The following is an 18114-nucleotide window of genomic DNA, read 5'->3' as shown; positions in this document are numbered from 1 at the left end:
CCCGCCTGTTTAAAGTGTGTGATGTATTAGTGTTAGTAGATTCACAGAGTTGTGGGACTCTCACTGTAGCCAATTTAAGAATGTTTTTATCCCCCAGAAGAGACTCCAGCCCTCTCGGCCAACTACCCATCTGCCTGTCCTTGGATTTGCCCATTTTGGACATCTCACATAAATGGAATCGTACAATTTGTCACCTTCAGGGCCTTGGCTTCTTTCACTTACCCCCCACCCCCACCCCAAGATTCATCTTGGTGTAGCATGAATCAGTACTTCACTCATTATGACTAATATCCCATTAGATGGATTTACTTCATTTCTTTATCCATTCACCACTTGATGAACATATGGGTTGTTTCCATATAAAAAAACCAAACTTGTGAATTAGGTGAAGCCTTCTTGAGAACATTGTTTTACATCCCACAATTCATACACATTGTTTCATCTCGTCCATGGCAACCCCCTCACTGTACCACCGCGCATCCCACTTCCCCCTTCCCATTCCTCCTTTCCTGTCAGTGCTGCCCTGTTGACTGGCTCCCACTTTGGGCTATGATGACTAATGCTGTTGGGAGCCCCTTTTTGTTGGGGATCCTGTATTTGGTTTTGATTTTTGTTTTTAATTACAGAATACATGTCACAAGTATTTGTTGAATTTTTTTTTTCCATTAGAAATCCTTTTAGATAGTGGGAAAGGAAGGAGGGAAAAGATCACTAATTGAAAGTCCGAAGCTAATGTAATCAAATCGTCCTTTCCTTGACTCTGAGTCTCAGTCAGGGACAGCAAGTGGACTCAGGGAGCTTTGCTCCATAGAAAACAATGCATCTCTTTCGTGTGAAAATTGAGTTTAAAGGTGAAGAAGTTATGTAGGAACGTAAGACGTAGTGTCTTGTTATTTGTAAATGTTATGGTCAAAATGAAGCACTAAAAAAAAAATCTCTAAAATTAGACTTTGGAATAAGGGGAGAAAAACCCCAAACGTAGGTACTGAAGACAGTTTCACCTTGGGCTTCCACCTCTTTTTTCCAGGAATAAAAATCATGCTTCGCCAGCCCGTGCCGTGGAAGCACTGGTGGCGTAAGGGTTCCGAGTTGGGCTGCGAGCCACCTGGTCAGCAGCTCCGCAGGAGAAAGACTTTCTACCTGTCACAGGCTCAGACACCCCCCGGGGGTCCCTGTGAGTCAGCACTGACTCAATGGCAGTACTTTTCTTATGACACTTAGATTTATTCAAGTGGGTAGGCCCAAGCAAGGGCCTTACAAGCTTTAGCGTTTTGAAATCTGTCACAGTTTGTTACCTCTAATAGGGTTCCTACCCCGAAGCAGCAGAGACGATTCCTGAAGTCCAATAAAAAGAGACTTTATTAGAAGGTTATGCTAGCAGGGAGATTGACAATGCAGGCTGTCTTGTTGGAAACCCCCTTGTGATTGGAATACACAGAGTTTATATACTTTCAAACTGGAATGTAAAATGCATTTGGGGGAGTCATGTACTTTTCCAGCTATTTTCCATTACTGAAGTCACAACATAATTACAACATAAAAATGTCCCTTATAACAATCAGATAAAACAGTAAGTAACATTTTATGAAGGACCAGCATTCTCCTTCAGTATCTTAATGACCCTCCAGGCCGAGCTGTCTAGGTGGCCCTGCAGGCTGAATCATGCAGACAATTGTACACCATCTGTCTTAGAGCAATTTAGAACGTTATCAAAATTCCACAAAGGCTAGTATGGGGCACAAGGCAGGCATGGCATGGGTTAGGCTAACTGCGAGCCGGGAATAAGTCAACTGCAGTTCACCTCCTTGTGTGTGTGTTTAAAACCTGGGTCATTCATCCTGTAGCATTTCCCAGATTCTGGATTTGGCTGCTTAGGCCCTCCTGGTATTGTTTAGCTGGCTCCTCTATCCCCCATATTTCTTAGCTATGTTGAGACGTGGGTGGGTTCCAGGTCAGTGTAGTTGGCATGACTGTTTCTGAGGTAAGTGTGTACTTCTGTTGCGTGTGTCACAAGGAGCACATCTGCTTGTCCCACTGTCAGTGCCTGCGAACGGATGCGGTGAGTCGGCCTGAGCCGTCCTACCACCCAGTTGCCCAGCATCCCTTCACCTACTGGTTTGAGCAGCCGTTGAAGATCACCGTTTCACCATCTTGAAGAACTGAGAGGAGTCCTTCATTAGGAACTGCAGAATGGGGACTTTCTAATTTTATTATTCCTCATGTGTTTCTTTTTTATTATTATTCAAGAATTATCTTTAAGAAGAACTCACCTTGTCAACTATTTGGTTACCATGAAATATACACCACCAAAAGAGGGGTTGGAAATGATTATTTGTGTTACATAGAAGATTCTCAAAATAACGTATTAGTGCTCAGTCTCAAAAGTGATCTGCGAACTGGTGGGGGAAGAGCAGAGTTCGTTGCTTGTTTGTATTTCTTACTTTTGATTATAATTTTGAACCTGTCTGTTGCCATTAATCTTGTTGGTGCTCAAATTGCCCTCTCCTCAGGGAATTGGTCCCTGTGTTTTGTTTGTTTGACAGTCTCCTCATTTCCAGGCACAATGAGATGCCCGAGGTTCCTCTTCTGCATTTCAAGCCCCGATGTTTATTCAGCCATTTTGTCAGCTCTTTTCGTGGAAACTTACATGCAGATACCAGTCCGGGCAGTGAGGTGCTCATTGTTAATGGGCTGGCTGTGGTTCCTGGCCCTTTCTAATGGACAAAGCTAGGGCATTTTCTTAAGAGAAAATACATCCTGGATTCATACTAGCACGAACACCATTCTAATTCAAATTCAGGACCGACCGCGTCAGCCTTAAATCTGTATCTCCCTTATCCCAGGCCAGTATTCCCAGTTCTCAATGCCATCGATTTAATTACCCATTTGCTACATTCCACAAAACACTCAGAATAATACCAACCCTGCCACAACAATATGATTACCAAAACCAATTTGCATTTTTCCTCTTTTCAGTTAGTTTTGTCATCAGTTTATATCCCTTTAGAGCGGCTATTCTCCTGGTAACATTTATAATGTCTGCGGACATTTCTGGTGGGTATAGGTCAGGGATGAAGGTGAGCTAGGGCTCAACTGGAGGGTCCTGGGTCTCTTGGTTATTGTCAGTGAGCCAGCTAGAACTGGGACTAAAAGGGTCCCAGAGCTACTAGCAGATTACTGAATCTCGCTGTCCATGGGGACTCAGCCATGTAGTCTCTCCACTTTGGTTAGATTGGGCTTCCTCACAACACGGCAGCCCGAGTCCTTTCTATGGTGGCTGAAGACAAACAAGGAACCCTTTTTTCAGATGCATGCAGAAGTGTAGCTTCCAAACTTGTCCCATTCCCCTGTTCTTTCCTTACGCCTAGAGTATAAACATTTAAAGTTCTTTTTTCTTAATAGTTTTATTGGGATTTACATTGCCTATCATACAATATTTTTATTAGTTCTTGGTGTATCATTTTGTTGTTTCTTTTGAAATGCTCTGAATAACCTTGTTGTCAATATGGTGTATACTTTTGCCCATTTATCTTTTGGATAGATTCTTAGAGGTGGAATTGCTGAGTCATAGTACATGAAGATAGAGTTTTCTTTTTGGTTCTAAATATACTGAGTCAAAAAAAGTACATATCAGCACATAGAATATGCCACTTAAATGACAAGGATTAAAGTTACATCTACTACATCCTTACTTCTATATGCTATATTATCTCTGAACATATACAAGAAGGGGGAAGGGAAAGGTGTACCTGGATGCTTAAGCATAGAAGAAGACTTTTTAATTGAAAAGACTTTAATCTTTATTCTAAGCCATGTTGGTAAAATACCTATTTTTAAAGCTATCATACTTTTTGCTATTACAACACGTTTTACACACCCAATTTAGTGGCATTAACAGTTTTCATCATGTGTAACCCTGATCATTATCCATTTCCAAATATCCCATCACAGAGCTCAGAGCCCTGGACACTTCCCTAAAAAGCAAAATTGTAAACATTTTTTAAAGTGAAAAAAGATGTTTCTACTTTAAGTTATAGAAACCACAGGAGATACTCAGAAGCTGCATTGTGTAGGGAAGACGGGGGCCTCACTTTGTGCTCAGGCAGCTTTGCTTAGAAAGTCTACACAAATCTCTACTAACAAAATGGCTCCCTGGGGTTGGCCCCTTCTGGGAAGTTTACAGTTTCATCATTTCTTCTGTGTTCTGTGCTCAGAAGGGTGTTCTACTGTTAGGACTATATGCTATGCATACTTTCTTTTTCTTTAAAAAAAAAAAAAATTTTAAAGGGGCTGGTTGATTTTGTGTAGCCACTTTTGCTTCAATTCATGGGGTTGAATTCCCTGTTTTGTGGAGTTTGTCAGTGCCAAGCATTAGCTCACTGTCTGAGGAGAAAATGACCCGCCCTGGCTACCAGCGCTCACTCTGGTAGGAAGAGATGCTAGCCCAGTCTGACTGCATAGTGGGTCACTGGTGGAATGTTGCCTCCACCTGAATCCTGGCCGCCGTTTTTGGCTTTAAAACAATGTACTGAGCAAGCCTTTACCAAAGTTTTCCAGTTTCTAAATCTGGCCCCCTTCTGGCTAAAGACTTAGGACAATGTTATCTTTTCCACCACGACAGTGGCATCTAATGGTCTTGGGGAAGGTCAAGGGAGCTGCTAGGATGGAGCCCACTGCCAAGAAAGGTGAGAAACTGGAAGAATGATCTGCCTCCAAGTAGGGAGATAAGCGTTTTCTGTGCTCACTTTAAAAGACTTAAGTTTTTCCATTGAAACACAGCATTTATCTGGAAGGAAGGATTGAATACAGAAAGAGCTGAGGCACCACGTATTTCAGAGAAAGCACCCGTTTTCCAGAAGGAACTCTTTTACAGCCTGTAATGAAGCATCAGAGTTGGCCTTCACATCCTGTGGATGTGAATCCCTTTACATCTCTCTGCTGGTACTATGACTGACTGCCTCTAAGCAGCCCAGATGGGTCCAAACAAATCAAATCAAACACTGCAGTCCAAAAGTGGGAGGAAAACTCTGGAAAGGGACACTTCAGAGCTGCAGGCAAGGCGGTATGAATTTAATTTTTATTTTAAACTAAAGACAAAAAAAATCCTGACTCTAGAGATGCTACAGGGCACGTAGAACTGCCCATGTGAGTTTCTGAGACTCTTAACGGCCTCAGAACAATAACAAACCTACTCTTTCTCTTGCAGAGCAGTTGGTAGCTTCCAACTGCTGCCCTTGTGGGTCTCAGTCTGATGCATAACCACTATACCACCCACTAGAGGCCCAAAACTAATGAAACCCAGTCTATCGGGTGGACCCTATGTAGGGAAGGTTCCAAGGCTGTAAACCTTTCTGGGTGCAGACAGCCCCATCGTTCTCCCTCAGAGGCTGCTGGGTTTGAGCTGTTCTCTTTGCAGCTAGCAGCCTAATGCCTTACACCGCCCGCCTACCCCCCGCCCCCCAGGGCTCCTTCAACTAAGGAAAGGTGATAGAAACCCCATGGGGGTTGCTGCCTGATGTGTGTGGGAATGGGAAGAGGGTGTGGAAGGGTGAGACCTTTCCAGTGATGGGAACATTCTATGCCTCAGTGGAGTGCTGATTACATGGGTGTAAGTATGGCCAAATTTTATCTAATTGCACTTTTAAGACCTGTGTGTGTTTTTTGTCATTGTAACTTTAAAGAATAGCCCTTATTGGTTACTTGTACAGAATAAACTTTATTCTGGAGAGTCTAGTAATGGTGCTCCCATACCAACTCTGCCCCTAACCTCCTATGGCTATGGGGAGGGCACTGAATCTCTAACTTAGGCGTCTCAATTCTTTCAATTAAAAGATGACACTTTTCTCAGTTTAAAATGGCTTAGTGATTGAGACGATAGTGCCTGGAGATATTTTCTGGGGCTTCCTGGGGCTCAAGATAGAGTGCGTCAGTTTGGGGATGTGACAGGGTCCTGAGACTGATACCAAGCAAGAGCTCTTTCCTTTCAACTGACAAACTCTAGTTCAAAGACAACAGGAGCAGATGGGATTGCTAGGCAAAACCTGGGCTGCCCACATGTAACTACCCAGAGCTTCTCTCTGAGAGGCTGGTTATTAAGCTGAAGAAAGATGCTGGGCGTGGGCTCTGGTGTCAGGTTGGTTTCACCACCGGGGGGCCACTGCATCTCTCCCCACAGGGATGCTGCCGGGATTCCATGCCCTGTTCCTTCTCCTGGCCTCCTGAGCACAGGCCATCACTGTTTCCATTGGGAGCTCGGCCCCTCTTGGAGTCCGCCCAAGTCTGGGAACACAGGCTGGAACCACCCTTGGCAGCCCGGCCCTCCGTGGAAAGGCGTTCAGCTTTGCTTTTCCTCCCGCTGAGGCGCCTTCCTGCACTCGGGTGGGAAAGCAGGTTCCTAACCCTGCTGGCTCATCAGGAGATGACAAAAATTCCACCCAAACTTCAGAGCCCAGATTTACTAAAGGGGAGGTAGGGGCAAGAGGAGCGGGCAGAGACTCCCACCCCTATATTGTCACCACCATGAACCAGGCCATACAAAGGGGGCTTCAGAGAGCTTGTGGGAAAATGACATAATCTTTTAAAGCCATTTTTCCTTCCACACATATTTTGAAGCCCGCTTGAACAGTCAGGCGGCCTTCAGCTGTGGTTTTAGCAGAACAAAAATGGATTTTCTGGAAAACGTATTACACCTTTTTCTGCACTCCAGGATGTAATGTGTAACTACATTCTTTTTAGTACCAATGTCCTCATTTGGCACTGGGATTATGTGGGAAACCAAGAACCAAGGAGAGAGTGTATGTGGACAAATTCTCCATACTCATAATTGAGTCTGGGAAGCAGACTCGGGTGGAGGAAGGCCTTCAAGGTCATGAGCTTGAGATGAATCCCAGTCATTCACCGAACTAGAAGTTATTCCCCACAGTGTCCCCTGTAATGATGCCAATTCTTAAGATGCCCAGCCCCGAGAGGGACTAAGAGAGATAACACTGGCCCCACAGCATGTGAGGGGAGCAACAAAGAGGTTGGTTCAGGAGTTAACAAAGAGGAAGTGGTAAAAATTGGGGCAGTTTTGAGGGAGCGGTATTTGGAGTAGGGCCAGGAATTAAGAAAGCCCCTTAAAGAACACAGGTGCGCAGGCAAGAGTGGGTATACAAGGGAGCTCTAGAAAATGTGTGGAAAACAGAATTGAAAGCTATTAGAATTTTTTGAAGAATCCCCTACCCCCCACCAGCTCACTGCCATTGTTGTTGCAGTGACTATACGTTACTCGTTATAAACAAAGAGCCTGCCTGAGCTCCTCCTGTCCTAAGAGGCTCTGAAGAACCCCAAGACCCACTAATTAAGGATTGGTTAAAACATCAAGGTATATCTACACGGAATCCTATTAGGTTGTAAAGACTATGAACGGACAAATTAAGATAACCAGGATACAGTATGAAATGGAAGAGGAAAAAAAACTTGTGTATTTTTAAAAAATAAAATACGAGTAAATATTCATGCTTAAGGCATGCAAGTAAGGAAGTGTCCTTGTTTGACCCGTGGCGATTTTTTTCTCAGAGAACCCACCTGTCCCTCAGGAACTGCTGTGTCTTACAGACAGACGGGCCCATGCAGTCCCTCCACATGATACGGGGCCGGTGCCACCACTTCCTGGCCAGGAGGTGCTGCTCTCGCCTCACAGACCTTTTCCTGCCCAGCAGAGGCAAGCACTGCTACTCTGCCTCATCCAAACAAAGGAGAATGAAGGACAAGCCACACTGCAGTGCCTTCGCAAGAGAAGTTTTATTGTTAATCATTTACCTTAAGTTTCAGAAAGAGGAACAGATTAGCTCAGTCCAACATGATTGGCAGTTGGCAAAAATCTAGTGAAGCAAGTGTTCTGATTGCTAAGGATTTATCTGGATGCTTTTAATACTTAGCTATCTAACACTTCAGACATAATCCAGAACCAATGTGTCATCTCCCTCTCTGTCACCTTAATACCTCACCTACTTCACTTCAATGTGGAAATATTTTCATTAAATATGGTTCCCAGAGGAATAGTTCCCTGGGGCTTAGAGCCATGAGCACAATGCACAAAAAGAAAAACTCAAAATAAACTCTGATAATTTACTATCTAAGGAACAAAACCTTCCAATATATTAAGAAATAAATCCAGTTACAAATGCACTAATCGGTCTATGTCGAAAGGGTCTGTGTAGTAACTGAAAACGGCTGGCTATTTACAAGATCCACAAACAGGAATGGTGCACCTAGCCCCGCGCTGGCCCTCAGAAGCCAAACGTGTTCTCTCCGCTGTAGGCCACATACAAGAATCCGTCTTCATCTCTCTCCTTCTCGTAAAGCTGTCCCATAGTAAGGCTTGTCATGAGAAAAGGGGAGGAAAAAACAAAAACCACAGGATTAGAATTGGCTACCAACCAGGAGATCAGGAGAAGAAAAGTCACCAGGTGTCAGGAGATGAAACTGGAACCACAATCTATCTTCCTGGCCCCATACAAGGCCATTTGTCACCTTCATTATAATAAATCAGGGGAACCGATTGCAATGATCGAACTCATAACACACACACCCCATAAACAAAAGAAATGTGGGTGAAGGGCGACAACGATCAGTGTGAGATATGAAAATTTATCAGGGGGGAGGGGAAGGGGGGAGTGAGGTTAAAAAGAGGAGCTGATACCAAGGGCTCAAATAGAAAGTAAATGTTTAGAAAATTATGTATACAAACATGCTTGATACAATTGATGTATGGAATGTTATAAGAGCTGTAAGAGCAAAAATAAAATTTAAAAGCTGTAAGAACCCCCAATTATATATATATATATACATATTATACACACATATAAACCTTTTTTTAACCCTTTTATGGCCAATAGGACATCGAGTATCCACCCATTTTCTGCATCTGTTCTTCCATAAATCTAAAGAAACAGGCCTCATCCCACCAGCCCCAACACCAGAGACCCCTCAGGGGACAGGCCCTACTAAATGTATCCAAAGGAGTCCTGGGGGCTGCAGAGGGCCGGAGTTGTTACTGCAAGGTCAGCAATTTGAACAGGCTGTCTGCTCCTGTGAAGAGTTACAGTCTTGGACACCCAAGGGCAGTTCTACTCTGTTTAGAGGGTCACTGTGAGTTGGAATGAGGTCCATGGCAATGGGTTAATTTTATCAAAATCAAATTGTAAAAGTTTGCCCCTATTTCATTTAAAATGCCTTCCACTACCAAAAACACATGGTTTCAACAACAAAAAATCAGGCAGAAGATAATGAGTCTTGGAAAGGTTAAAGAAGTCAGTTGCACACGTATAGTTGGTTGGCACATGAAGATTGTTATAAACTTGAAAAGTGAGGAAAAACCTCAACAAATTGAGGTGAAGGTTAAGGAGCCAGATAAGGGGGTTTACCTCCACGTTGGTTTGCTTGAAGATTTATGTACACCTGACATGACAGGTACAGTGGGTTCATTCTGTATACACTCCCATGCCAAAGCCGTATGTCCCCAGAGATGTTCCCAGGAATCAAAGAAAAACAAACCATTTTCCTCACTTGCAATGCAAAAGAGCACTCAGATTATATGTGAAACCCGAAGCCTTACCCAACCTCCCCAAGAACCCTCCAGAAATAGCTATTCCTCCAACGAAGCGTGGGTGGGGAGGCTGGTTTCCCTTCACCGTAAACAGACTGCAGTGGAGCAGCCTCATCTAGCGCTCGGCCCTGCGCTGTGCCAGCTGGGGAGTAGGACTAGTAACACCTGGAACCCTGCGCAGCCCTGCCCATGTGCCTACTATGCCCGCTCAGCGGGAGGTGCAGCATGCCCCAGGCTGACTAAGCAGTAGTGTGACCATGAGTGGTGGGGTCAACCAGAACCAGCTGGCAGGGCCACAGAAAGCTGGCTTGGATCACCAGAGGTCACTAGCCCAGATGGGTTTAAAGAAGAGCTTAACTGCAGGCCCCATTCAACCAGGACCTCCAGCTAAAGCAGCACCCACTGGTGGCCTCACTCAGCTTGCCTTTCTCCCAGCTAACGGAGGAGAGGGAGAGGGAGGGAGTTCTTTTGGCTGTTTGCAAGCTGAGCCTGATCAGCTGTGTGGGTAGAGGATTGGGTGGAGGTGGATGAGTGAGTGGATGAGGTGGAGGTGGATGAGTGAGTACAGAGGGGCCTGGCCTGCGCACCTTGTGCAGTAAGACAATTTTCCCCGTGAGGCTCCTTCCCCTAGCGTTTGTAAGGCTGGGATTCCCTAGACCACAGCAGACCAATAGCAGGAAATGATTTCTCTCTGTGCTGTCCAACCCAGTAGCCACCAGCTACATGTGACTATTGCTCACTTGAAGTACTTTCAGTGTGCTGTAAATGTAATACTCAGGCCTTCAAAGACTTAGGAAGAAAAGGGAATACATCATTTGTATTACGTATTATAATACCACTTTATGTCTCTAAAGTGTTTAGATATGTGTATATAAAGCTGCAGTGTTTTGGAAAGTCCAAATGCTGATTATTTAGGTTGTTCCACCTGACTCTCTGGTGAGTACTAGAAAATGTTAAATGATACACGATTCCTATGATAATCCTGTTGACCTCCCTGCCTCCTATGAGGATTTGGGGGGCAGAAGGTAAAAGTAGAACCCCTGCCAATGAGAACACACGGCTGCAGGTCTTGACCTCGTGTACACATCAGAATCCTGCCCCTCCCCCCAAAGAAAAAACCAACCCCAAACCCACTGTCATCCAGCCCATTCCAACTCACAGCAATCCTACACGGAGTTTCTGGGACAGGAAATCTTTCTGGGAGCTGAAAGTCTCATCTTTTGCCCTCAGCACCAGCAGGTATGTTTGAACCAACAACCTTACAGTTAGCAAGCCCAAAGCCCAACCCACAGCACCACCTGGGCTCCTTATCACTGGCGATCTTTTGAAACATCCCCAAGTCCCGGCCCTACCCTACACCCGTTCACCTGGCACCCCTGGAAGTGGGACCCAGGCATCCATTTTCAAATGCCCAAGATGCCTCCCCCTGCAGTCAGAAAGAGGTGTTCTTTTGTGTTTCTGAGATACTCTTCTTAAGAGTCAGATGATTTGCAAGTAGAGCAAAGGGGCTTGAGAGCAGGTCACCCAAGAAGCCTTGGACCCTACTTCTCTCTAGGGCTCAAAGAAATGGGAAACAGCTACAGCCGGCGCCACACATCTGTCCCACTCAGCCCACCACCTCCCATTTCCAAATTGGTTTTCATTTGGACACAGCAGGTTCAAACATGGACAAGTGGGCAATTCGATGGCAACCACCTCTTGGTGCCATCTGACAGGTGTGTCCTGTGTTTGCCTACTAAGTTCAAGCCTGTCTTCGCCGATGCCAAGCCCCAGCTGCACCATTACAAAGATATTTATGAACACCAGTGGCCTGGCCCAAATTTTGTAGGCTGCTCCCAGGGAGTGGTGAGCAAAGCAAACTCTAAAACTGAGTCAGACTTGTCAGGAGCCCATAATCGTGTGCTTTTTGTTCCTTTCTGCCTTTAAATTCTAGTATCTTTGAGATAAAACTTAAGATTGGTTTAACTGATACCCTTATATCTGTGGAGGGAAATGCTAAAAACTGTAATTACAATAACCGACTCTTACTATGTGCCAAACACTTCTAAGCGCATTTCAGACATTTAATTCTTTACCCTCTCAACAATCTCTTATGCGGAGGCCCTGGTCCTCCACAGCTCAAAGAGACAGAAACCGAGGCCCAGGTTAAAATTGCGTGTGGTCCAAGGTCACAAAGGTAAGACAGTCTGGGTCTGCCATTCTATGCTGCCTAGGGTGAAGAGACAGATGGGACCTCATGACAGGGGATCAAGAGGCCCTGAGCCTTCTGCTGAGATCTTCCTTAGAAGCGCATGTCTACACACATGAATCGCCTGGTGATGTCATTCCCCTGCCAATGTGGATTTGATGTGCCCAGGGCAGGGCCAAAGACACTGCATTTCTAACAAGCTCTGGGTAGGGCTTACTGAGCAGTGCGATTTCAGAGCACGCTTCCTCAGATCCTGCAATTTGATAGCATGATGGCTGTGCCTAATGACTTCGAGAGTCCTAGCACCTTCTCCTTTTCATTGTCACTCTAGCTTCAGGTGGAAACTTTATTTGGTTGGCAGCAGATCTGTGTCCTACTCGGGATACCCCTTGGCAAGGAACTTAAAAAGTGATGATCCTCGATGCTGGGAGCTGAAGAAATCCACTTGGCAGCCTGAGGCTGAGCACCAGCTGACTTCCAGGCTACACATCTGGATGTCGAAAAGCCAGACAAGCCCATGATTTGCAAATAGTGCAGTGGGATCAGGCCACACATGCAGAGTCAGAGCAACTTGGCAGGCAGCCACACAGAGCTAGGTCATAAACACAGCTTAAAAAAAAAAGTTCAATTAAATGATACCCCAGCGGGAGCCTGGGGGGCAAAAAGTGACCCCACGGCAGGCAGCTCACTGCAGCCGGGAACCTCTGAGAAGACAAGTGTCCCTCTAGGAATTTAAAGGCCTGAGCCCCACCACACTGTCACTGCACAGAGGCAGCTCTCAGGAGATGGTAGGCCCAGCTGCACAAGGTCCTGAGGTGGCTTCCTGCCTGAGTGGCTGGGAGGTGACTGAAGACACCCCCGGGGTGTTTATCACCCCTCTTTCCCACACATGCCTTCATCAAACAAGGATGCTGCTGCTGCTGGGTCCCAAGGGCACTCCCCAACTCCCAAGTTCTGAGTCTGAGAAATGGGGAAAAGCAGCCAAGGGCAGGTTCAAGCTCTTCAGCCAATCTAAGAGGTTAGGGGAGCTTAAAGTACTACCTGAATGGAATCTAAATTGCCCCCTCTTTGCTTTGTTCAGGGGCACACAGATCCAAGCAAGAAACACCTTTCTAGGGAAGAAACCAAACAGTACTAAAGTAAAGCTTCAGCAGGCTCACCTTCAGGAATGCCCAAGCTGCTGAGGGCAAATATGACTTTTCTGTTGTCCAATAGCCTTAGGCAAAGGTGACTAGAAGGACACCCAATCCCCACAGAACTTGCCCTCAGCCTCGGACCAAGGGCAGGTCATGGAGGCTGTGAGCACCCACCTGAAGATGAGCACACCTAGCCACCCATCTGCCTAGGAGCCCATGTGCTTCCACTCGGCCTGGGTGTGTCTTTTCTAGGGAGGGGAAAGGGATGGGTGGAGTAAGAGGACAAGGACCAGCGCTGTGGATCCTGGAAAAGCATTGGATAAATTGGAAGTGTGTGCAGTACTAAAGGCTGGCTATTTCTTTTCTCCATCTGTCCTCTTTCTTCTTCTGCTGGAATAAGCCCTGTTCTTAAAGAGGAACTGCATCTTTATTTAAGCCCCTTTATAAAAGATGAACGAGACTATAGCAGCCTTCCTTTTACTTAGTACCTCTTTAAGCAGCTTGATGCCATAATCTTACACAGCACAGGTTTCTCAAAAGGCCCAACTCAACCATCCTAAACCACAAACCAAACCTGTGGTCAAGTCCACTCCCATCTGACTCATAGTGACCTGACAGGACAGCAGTTAGGTGCTTTTCCCACTGAGCCATCAGGGCCCCTTACGACATCCTAGAGATCTTTTATTTAAAGATATAACTCTGTTTCTCTTTTAAAGGAATCCTGGTGGCTCAAAGGGTTACTGCAAGGTCAGCAGTTCCAACCCACCAGCCAGCCACTCCACAGCTGAGACTTTCTGTTCCCATGAAGACTTACAGCCTTGGAAATTCAAAGGGGCAGTTTTCTGTCCTGTTGTGTCCATGAGTCAGAAGTGACTTGGTAGCCTTTGGTTCTGTTTTTTGGTTTTGGTTTCTATTTTAAGACGCCTTGGTGGCCCTGTGCATTAGGTTTGGGGCTGTGAACCTCAAAACTGGAATTTGAACCCACCAGTGACCCTGCGGAGGACATATAAGACTGTCTGCTCCCATAAAGATTTAGCCTCAGAAACTATAGAGCATCACTAGAAGTCAGAATCGACCTGATGGCAGTAGGTTTGGGTTTCGATTTTAAACAAGAGACTAACTAGACTCTTGTCTGTATTCTAAACAGACTCAAAGGTCACTGTCTTCTGTCTTCTAGTGCCAGCACTCTGGGGAACTTAGACAAGTTTCTGCAATGAGGCCTGGCGCCCCTTGCCGTCTTTGTGTGCTTCTTGATGCAAGCGCCTCAGGTCTTAAACGTTCCAGTATTAAATGGAAAGGCAATTTAGATTGGATCTTTTCCCCCCTCCATACGGAAACAAGAACTCAAAGGATTTAGGAAGTAGGTCCTAAGAGAACTGGAAGTGAAAACTGTCTGCCTTTCTCTATGACGGGCTTCAAAAGGTTGTGGGGAAATTTCTTCGTATTTCTGAGGAGTCCCAGTGGCTCAGTGGCTAGAGGGCTCAGTTGTGCTCAAGCCCACCAGCAGCTCTTTAGGGACGAAAGATGTGGCTGTCTTGTTTCTATAGCGATTATAGCCTTGGAAATCCCATAGGGCAGTTCTACTCTGCCCTACAGGGTGGTTAGGAGTTGGAATCGACAGACCAGTGGGTTGTGTTTTTTCGGTTTACATCTCTATTTCCAGACTTGCCACTGGGATAGGGGGAGGGATCCTGCAGGCTGGATTCATGTGTTCTCAGCTCTGATTTCCGCAGCCACTCTAGGAAGGCTGTGAGCATTAGGTTTCCCTAAGGAGCTAGAGGAGACTTGTTAACCCGCCGGGTGAGGGAAGGGGAGGCTGAGTAATACGGTAGCTTCAAGGACCAAGGCCACTTTCAGTGCCGAGATAAAGCTTCATAGTCTTGGAAACCCTATCGGACAGCTCTTCTCTGTCCTATGGGGTAGCTTTAAGTCATTGGCAGTGGGTTGGGGGTTTAGAAAGCACATTTGTTTGGGCTGGCAGGTGATGAGCATTTGCATAAAGCCCAGTGAAGCCACATGTCTCCTATGTTTATAAACAAATTTGTTTTTTTACTAAAATTCCAAAATGAATGAGGAACTGGGGCATCAAGTGTAGGAAAGGCAGTCATTAACTAGGTCCATTTGTGCTGCAGACCTGTCCAGAGGGCTCTGGACAGCATGGAGGGGGACTCAGGAGCTGTAAGCACTGTACTGGAGAGGCTGCGTCAGGGCTGGGTGTGGGGGGAGGTCAGATGCGCAGACATTCCCTCCCCTGAAGGCAATCAGTTGACAGACTGCTGTCTCATCCCACCACAGGGGTGGGCCTGCTCCCTGCCTCTGGGGACAATGGACAGGCTCCTGTAGGAGGGGTTTGCACCCTACTGATAATGGTTCCTATGGAGACCCAGAGACCACCCCCTAGACCACCCTCTCATTGCTGTGTAACCTATAGTGCAGCCCCTTCCTGTGACGTATGTCTCTACCTGTAACTAGTGGGCTGGCTTGCCCCCAAAAGGTATATAGGTGTGAGCCAGTAATATAGATCTCTCTCTCTGACTCTGAGCTCCTTGCTGCTCACTCCTTGGTCACTCCCCTCTCCCTTGTTCCCTTTCCCTCCTTCCCTTCCCCCTCTCTCCACGTGGACCACCAAGCTGGGCTGAGGTGAGCAATGCTATCATGTAATGTGTCTGACTGTATTATTGTAATATCTCTCATGCTCTTGATGACTTTAATATAATGCTTATATATCTCAACTGTACAATTGTGCATTACTGAACCCAGAAGTAGTAGTACTGAACCCGAGTAGTAGTATAAGTAGTATCAGTGGGTGGGGGCTGGCCCTTCACCCCCCAGCGCCATTTTTTTAATTTAATACTACAGCTGGGGTTCCTGGTCACTGGGGTAATCTGCTGTAGGGCGGGTTCTCACCAGGTTGGAGGGGTAATGGGGCTTGGGAGAAGAGAAAGCAGCAGGGAAGCATCCTTGGCTGCCCGGACAGAGAATCACTTTTCACTTCCAATTCTATTTATATCCTGAGGATAATGGGGGTGGGGGTAGTTGGTGAGCTCTGCAGCCACTGTACTGGCTGGACTGAGGAGCCATCCAAGCAATCCTGTCTCCAGAAGCCCACAGCACCACTTCTGTCAACACCCTTCAAGAAGTGTGGGAAGCCATCTCAATGCCATAGGTACTAGCCACTTACTTCCTCCTCCAAGAAGCCATCTCCAGGAAAGAACACAGGGTGGCCAAGGCCCTGCTGAAGCTGTGGGCAGTTAAATAAAGACTTAGCTCTCCACAAACCCTAAGGGAACTTCAGCAGTGATCGGATGCTCAAGGCTTCCTCCCCTGGTGAACTGTGCTCCCAGCCACAGACTGCCCAGAGGCCTATGGGAAAGGAAGGCCAGAGAACCCACTGGGGTGACAAAATCACCTCAGTGGTCACAGAAAACTGGTACCATAAGGACCATAAGGAAGAGCCTTCTTCCCCCTAACCTGCCTCTCTCACAAACATAAGCAAGTAGAAGCAGTAAAGACTGGGAAAGAGGAAATCACAGCCAGCCAGAGCCTTCTTACCTTTTGTAGCAATAAGGTCTGGAATTGGGCCAAGGTCTCTTCTAGAGCTCTTAAGGATTTTCAAACAGAGCCTACTTTGGCCACATTGGGCCAGTTTCCAAGGCTTCAGAAAGCCTTGGCATTTAGAAATACTACTTGTGAGGCTAATGAAAGAAACTCCAACTAGTCTTCAGTCACTGAGATAAGAGCCATCCAGGAGCTCCCACTACTCCCGGGCAAGATGAAGGCCAGAATGTGTTTTCAGGCCTACAAATACTCAACCAGGAATGGGACAGGGATGGCCGCCGTTTACACGGAGCCAGCCCCTCTTCCTCTTTTCACAGGCGACAAGACTGGGTCGTCACCTACGTGGAGGAGAGGGATTGTAATGCTTCCGCCCTAGATTCAGGCCCCAAAGTTAACCACTTTAATGGACTTGAGGGGCAGACAGCTATGAGCTGTCATGGTGGCTAGAGCTGACTGAGTGTAAAAAGCTGAAGTTCCTCATGGAGAGTGACAGGCAGGGAAGGCTAATTTGGAGAAGATGCCATTTTAGATCTCAGTTCTAAACCAAAGTCTGCAGCTGTTGTAAAAGATCCCTGGAGGCCTGAGTCTGGGTCCCACCAAAAACAAAACAAAAAATCCCAGGCCTTGTTCTACTTTCTTAGCCTGCCCAAAGCCCACTCCATACAGCAGCGCTTCCTCATTTTCTAGAAGCTCCTGACATCAGAGAGTACACACTCCAGGTTTCATTTCAAGTGTCCTTGGCACTTTTACCCCAAAAGTTCCGAGTTCTGTGAGCAGTTAAACAGCTAGCCACCACACAGGGGCCATGTGGTGACTGTCTCTCACCTGGACTGTGGGACTGTCTTGTCCACAAAGAGGAAGATTGCCTTCTCAGAAGGAAGTTGGATCCTTTTCCTGATGATCCACATGAACTGAGCCACAGTGATGTCAGATGGAACCAGGTACTTCCGTTTGTCAATGTCAACAATCTGAGAGCCAGAGACTTTTTCCACAATCACCTGCGAGAGAAGAGAAATCAGGACTGGATTTCTCGAGTGAGGCTCTGGCCCCGGATGTCAGCAGAATTGATGTAGGTTGGAAGGTGGGTGGGAACCTGCATAGCATTAGAAAAGAGGTCCCCTGCTTAACAAACCACACACACATTGGAAGTTGAGAGCTAATCTAAATGCATTATATGGAAACGGTAAGTGCTTTTCTGCGGTCAATTATATGTCTCATCCCTGATCTCAGCCTGTGCAAGAAAAACAGCTCATACTGCTAAGCTATTCAAAGCTTTTGGGCAGACACACAACATTTGGTAAGGGGATCATGTACAGCCCATTACTCCAAGGCCCTAGACTGGATCTGCCCTCATACGATAGAATGAAGCTCTCAAGGAACCCAGCAGACAAGAATGGTCAGACTAAATGAACTGACTGGTCATCCCAGCCAGCCGAGAACCGCCCACTCCATTTGGCCTGGTGCTTCCCTATGAACTATGTTTCAGATGTGTCCTTATCCCCAAAAGAAGGGATGGATCACAGGCAAAGAGCTTTAATAACAGGCCTGAATGTCCTTCAAGAATCAATAACGACTGCACTTCACGGTGAAGAAATACAGGATCGTATGGAGGCTGAGTAATACGGTAGCTTCAAGGACCAAGG

General features: G+C 46.3%; 1 protein-coding gene across 1 annotated transcript; it reads right to left on the bottom strand.

Annotated features, from left to right (window-relative positions):
* Positions 1 to 7763: 7763 nt before the first annotated feature.
* On the bottom strand, positions 7764 to 17526 carry GABARAPL2 (GABA type A receptor associated protein like 2; the record flags this gene model as incomplete). The annotated part of the gene is made up of 2 exons (XM_013005155.2): positions 7764 to 8361; positions 17297 to 17526. Coding segments are annotated over 2 exons (321 nt in total), but the record flags the coding sequence as incomplete, so codon positions are not given.
* Positions 17527 to 18114: the final 588 nt, after the last annotated feature.

The sequence above is a fragment of the Echinops telfairi genome, unplaced genomic scaffold, assembly GCF_000313985.2.
Source record: "Echinops telfairi isolate 266 unplaced genomic scaffold, ASM31398v2 ScPeMD7_2291;HRSCAF=2852, whole genome shotgun sequence".
Classification (NCBI taxonomy): domain Eukaryota; kingdom Metazoa; phylum Chordata; class Mammalia; order Afrosoricida; family Tenrecidae; genus Echinops; species Echinops telfairi.
Note: the sequence above shows the minus strand (reverse complement) of the source record. Positions and strands in the feature narration are given on the sequence as shown.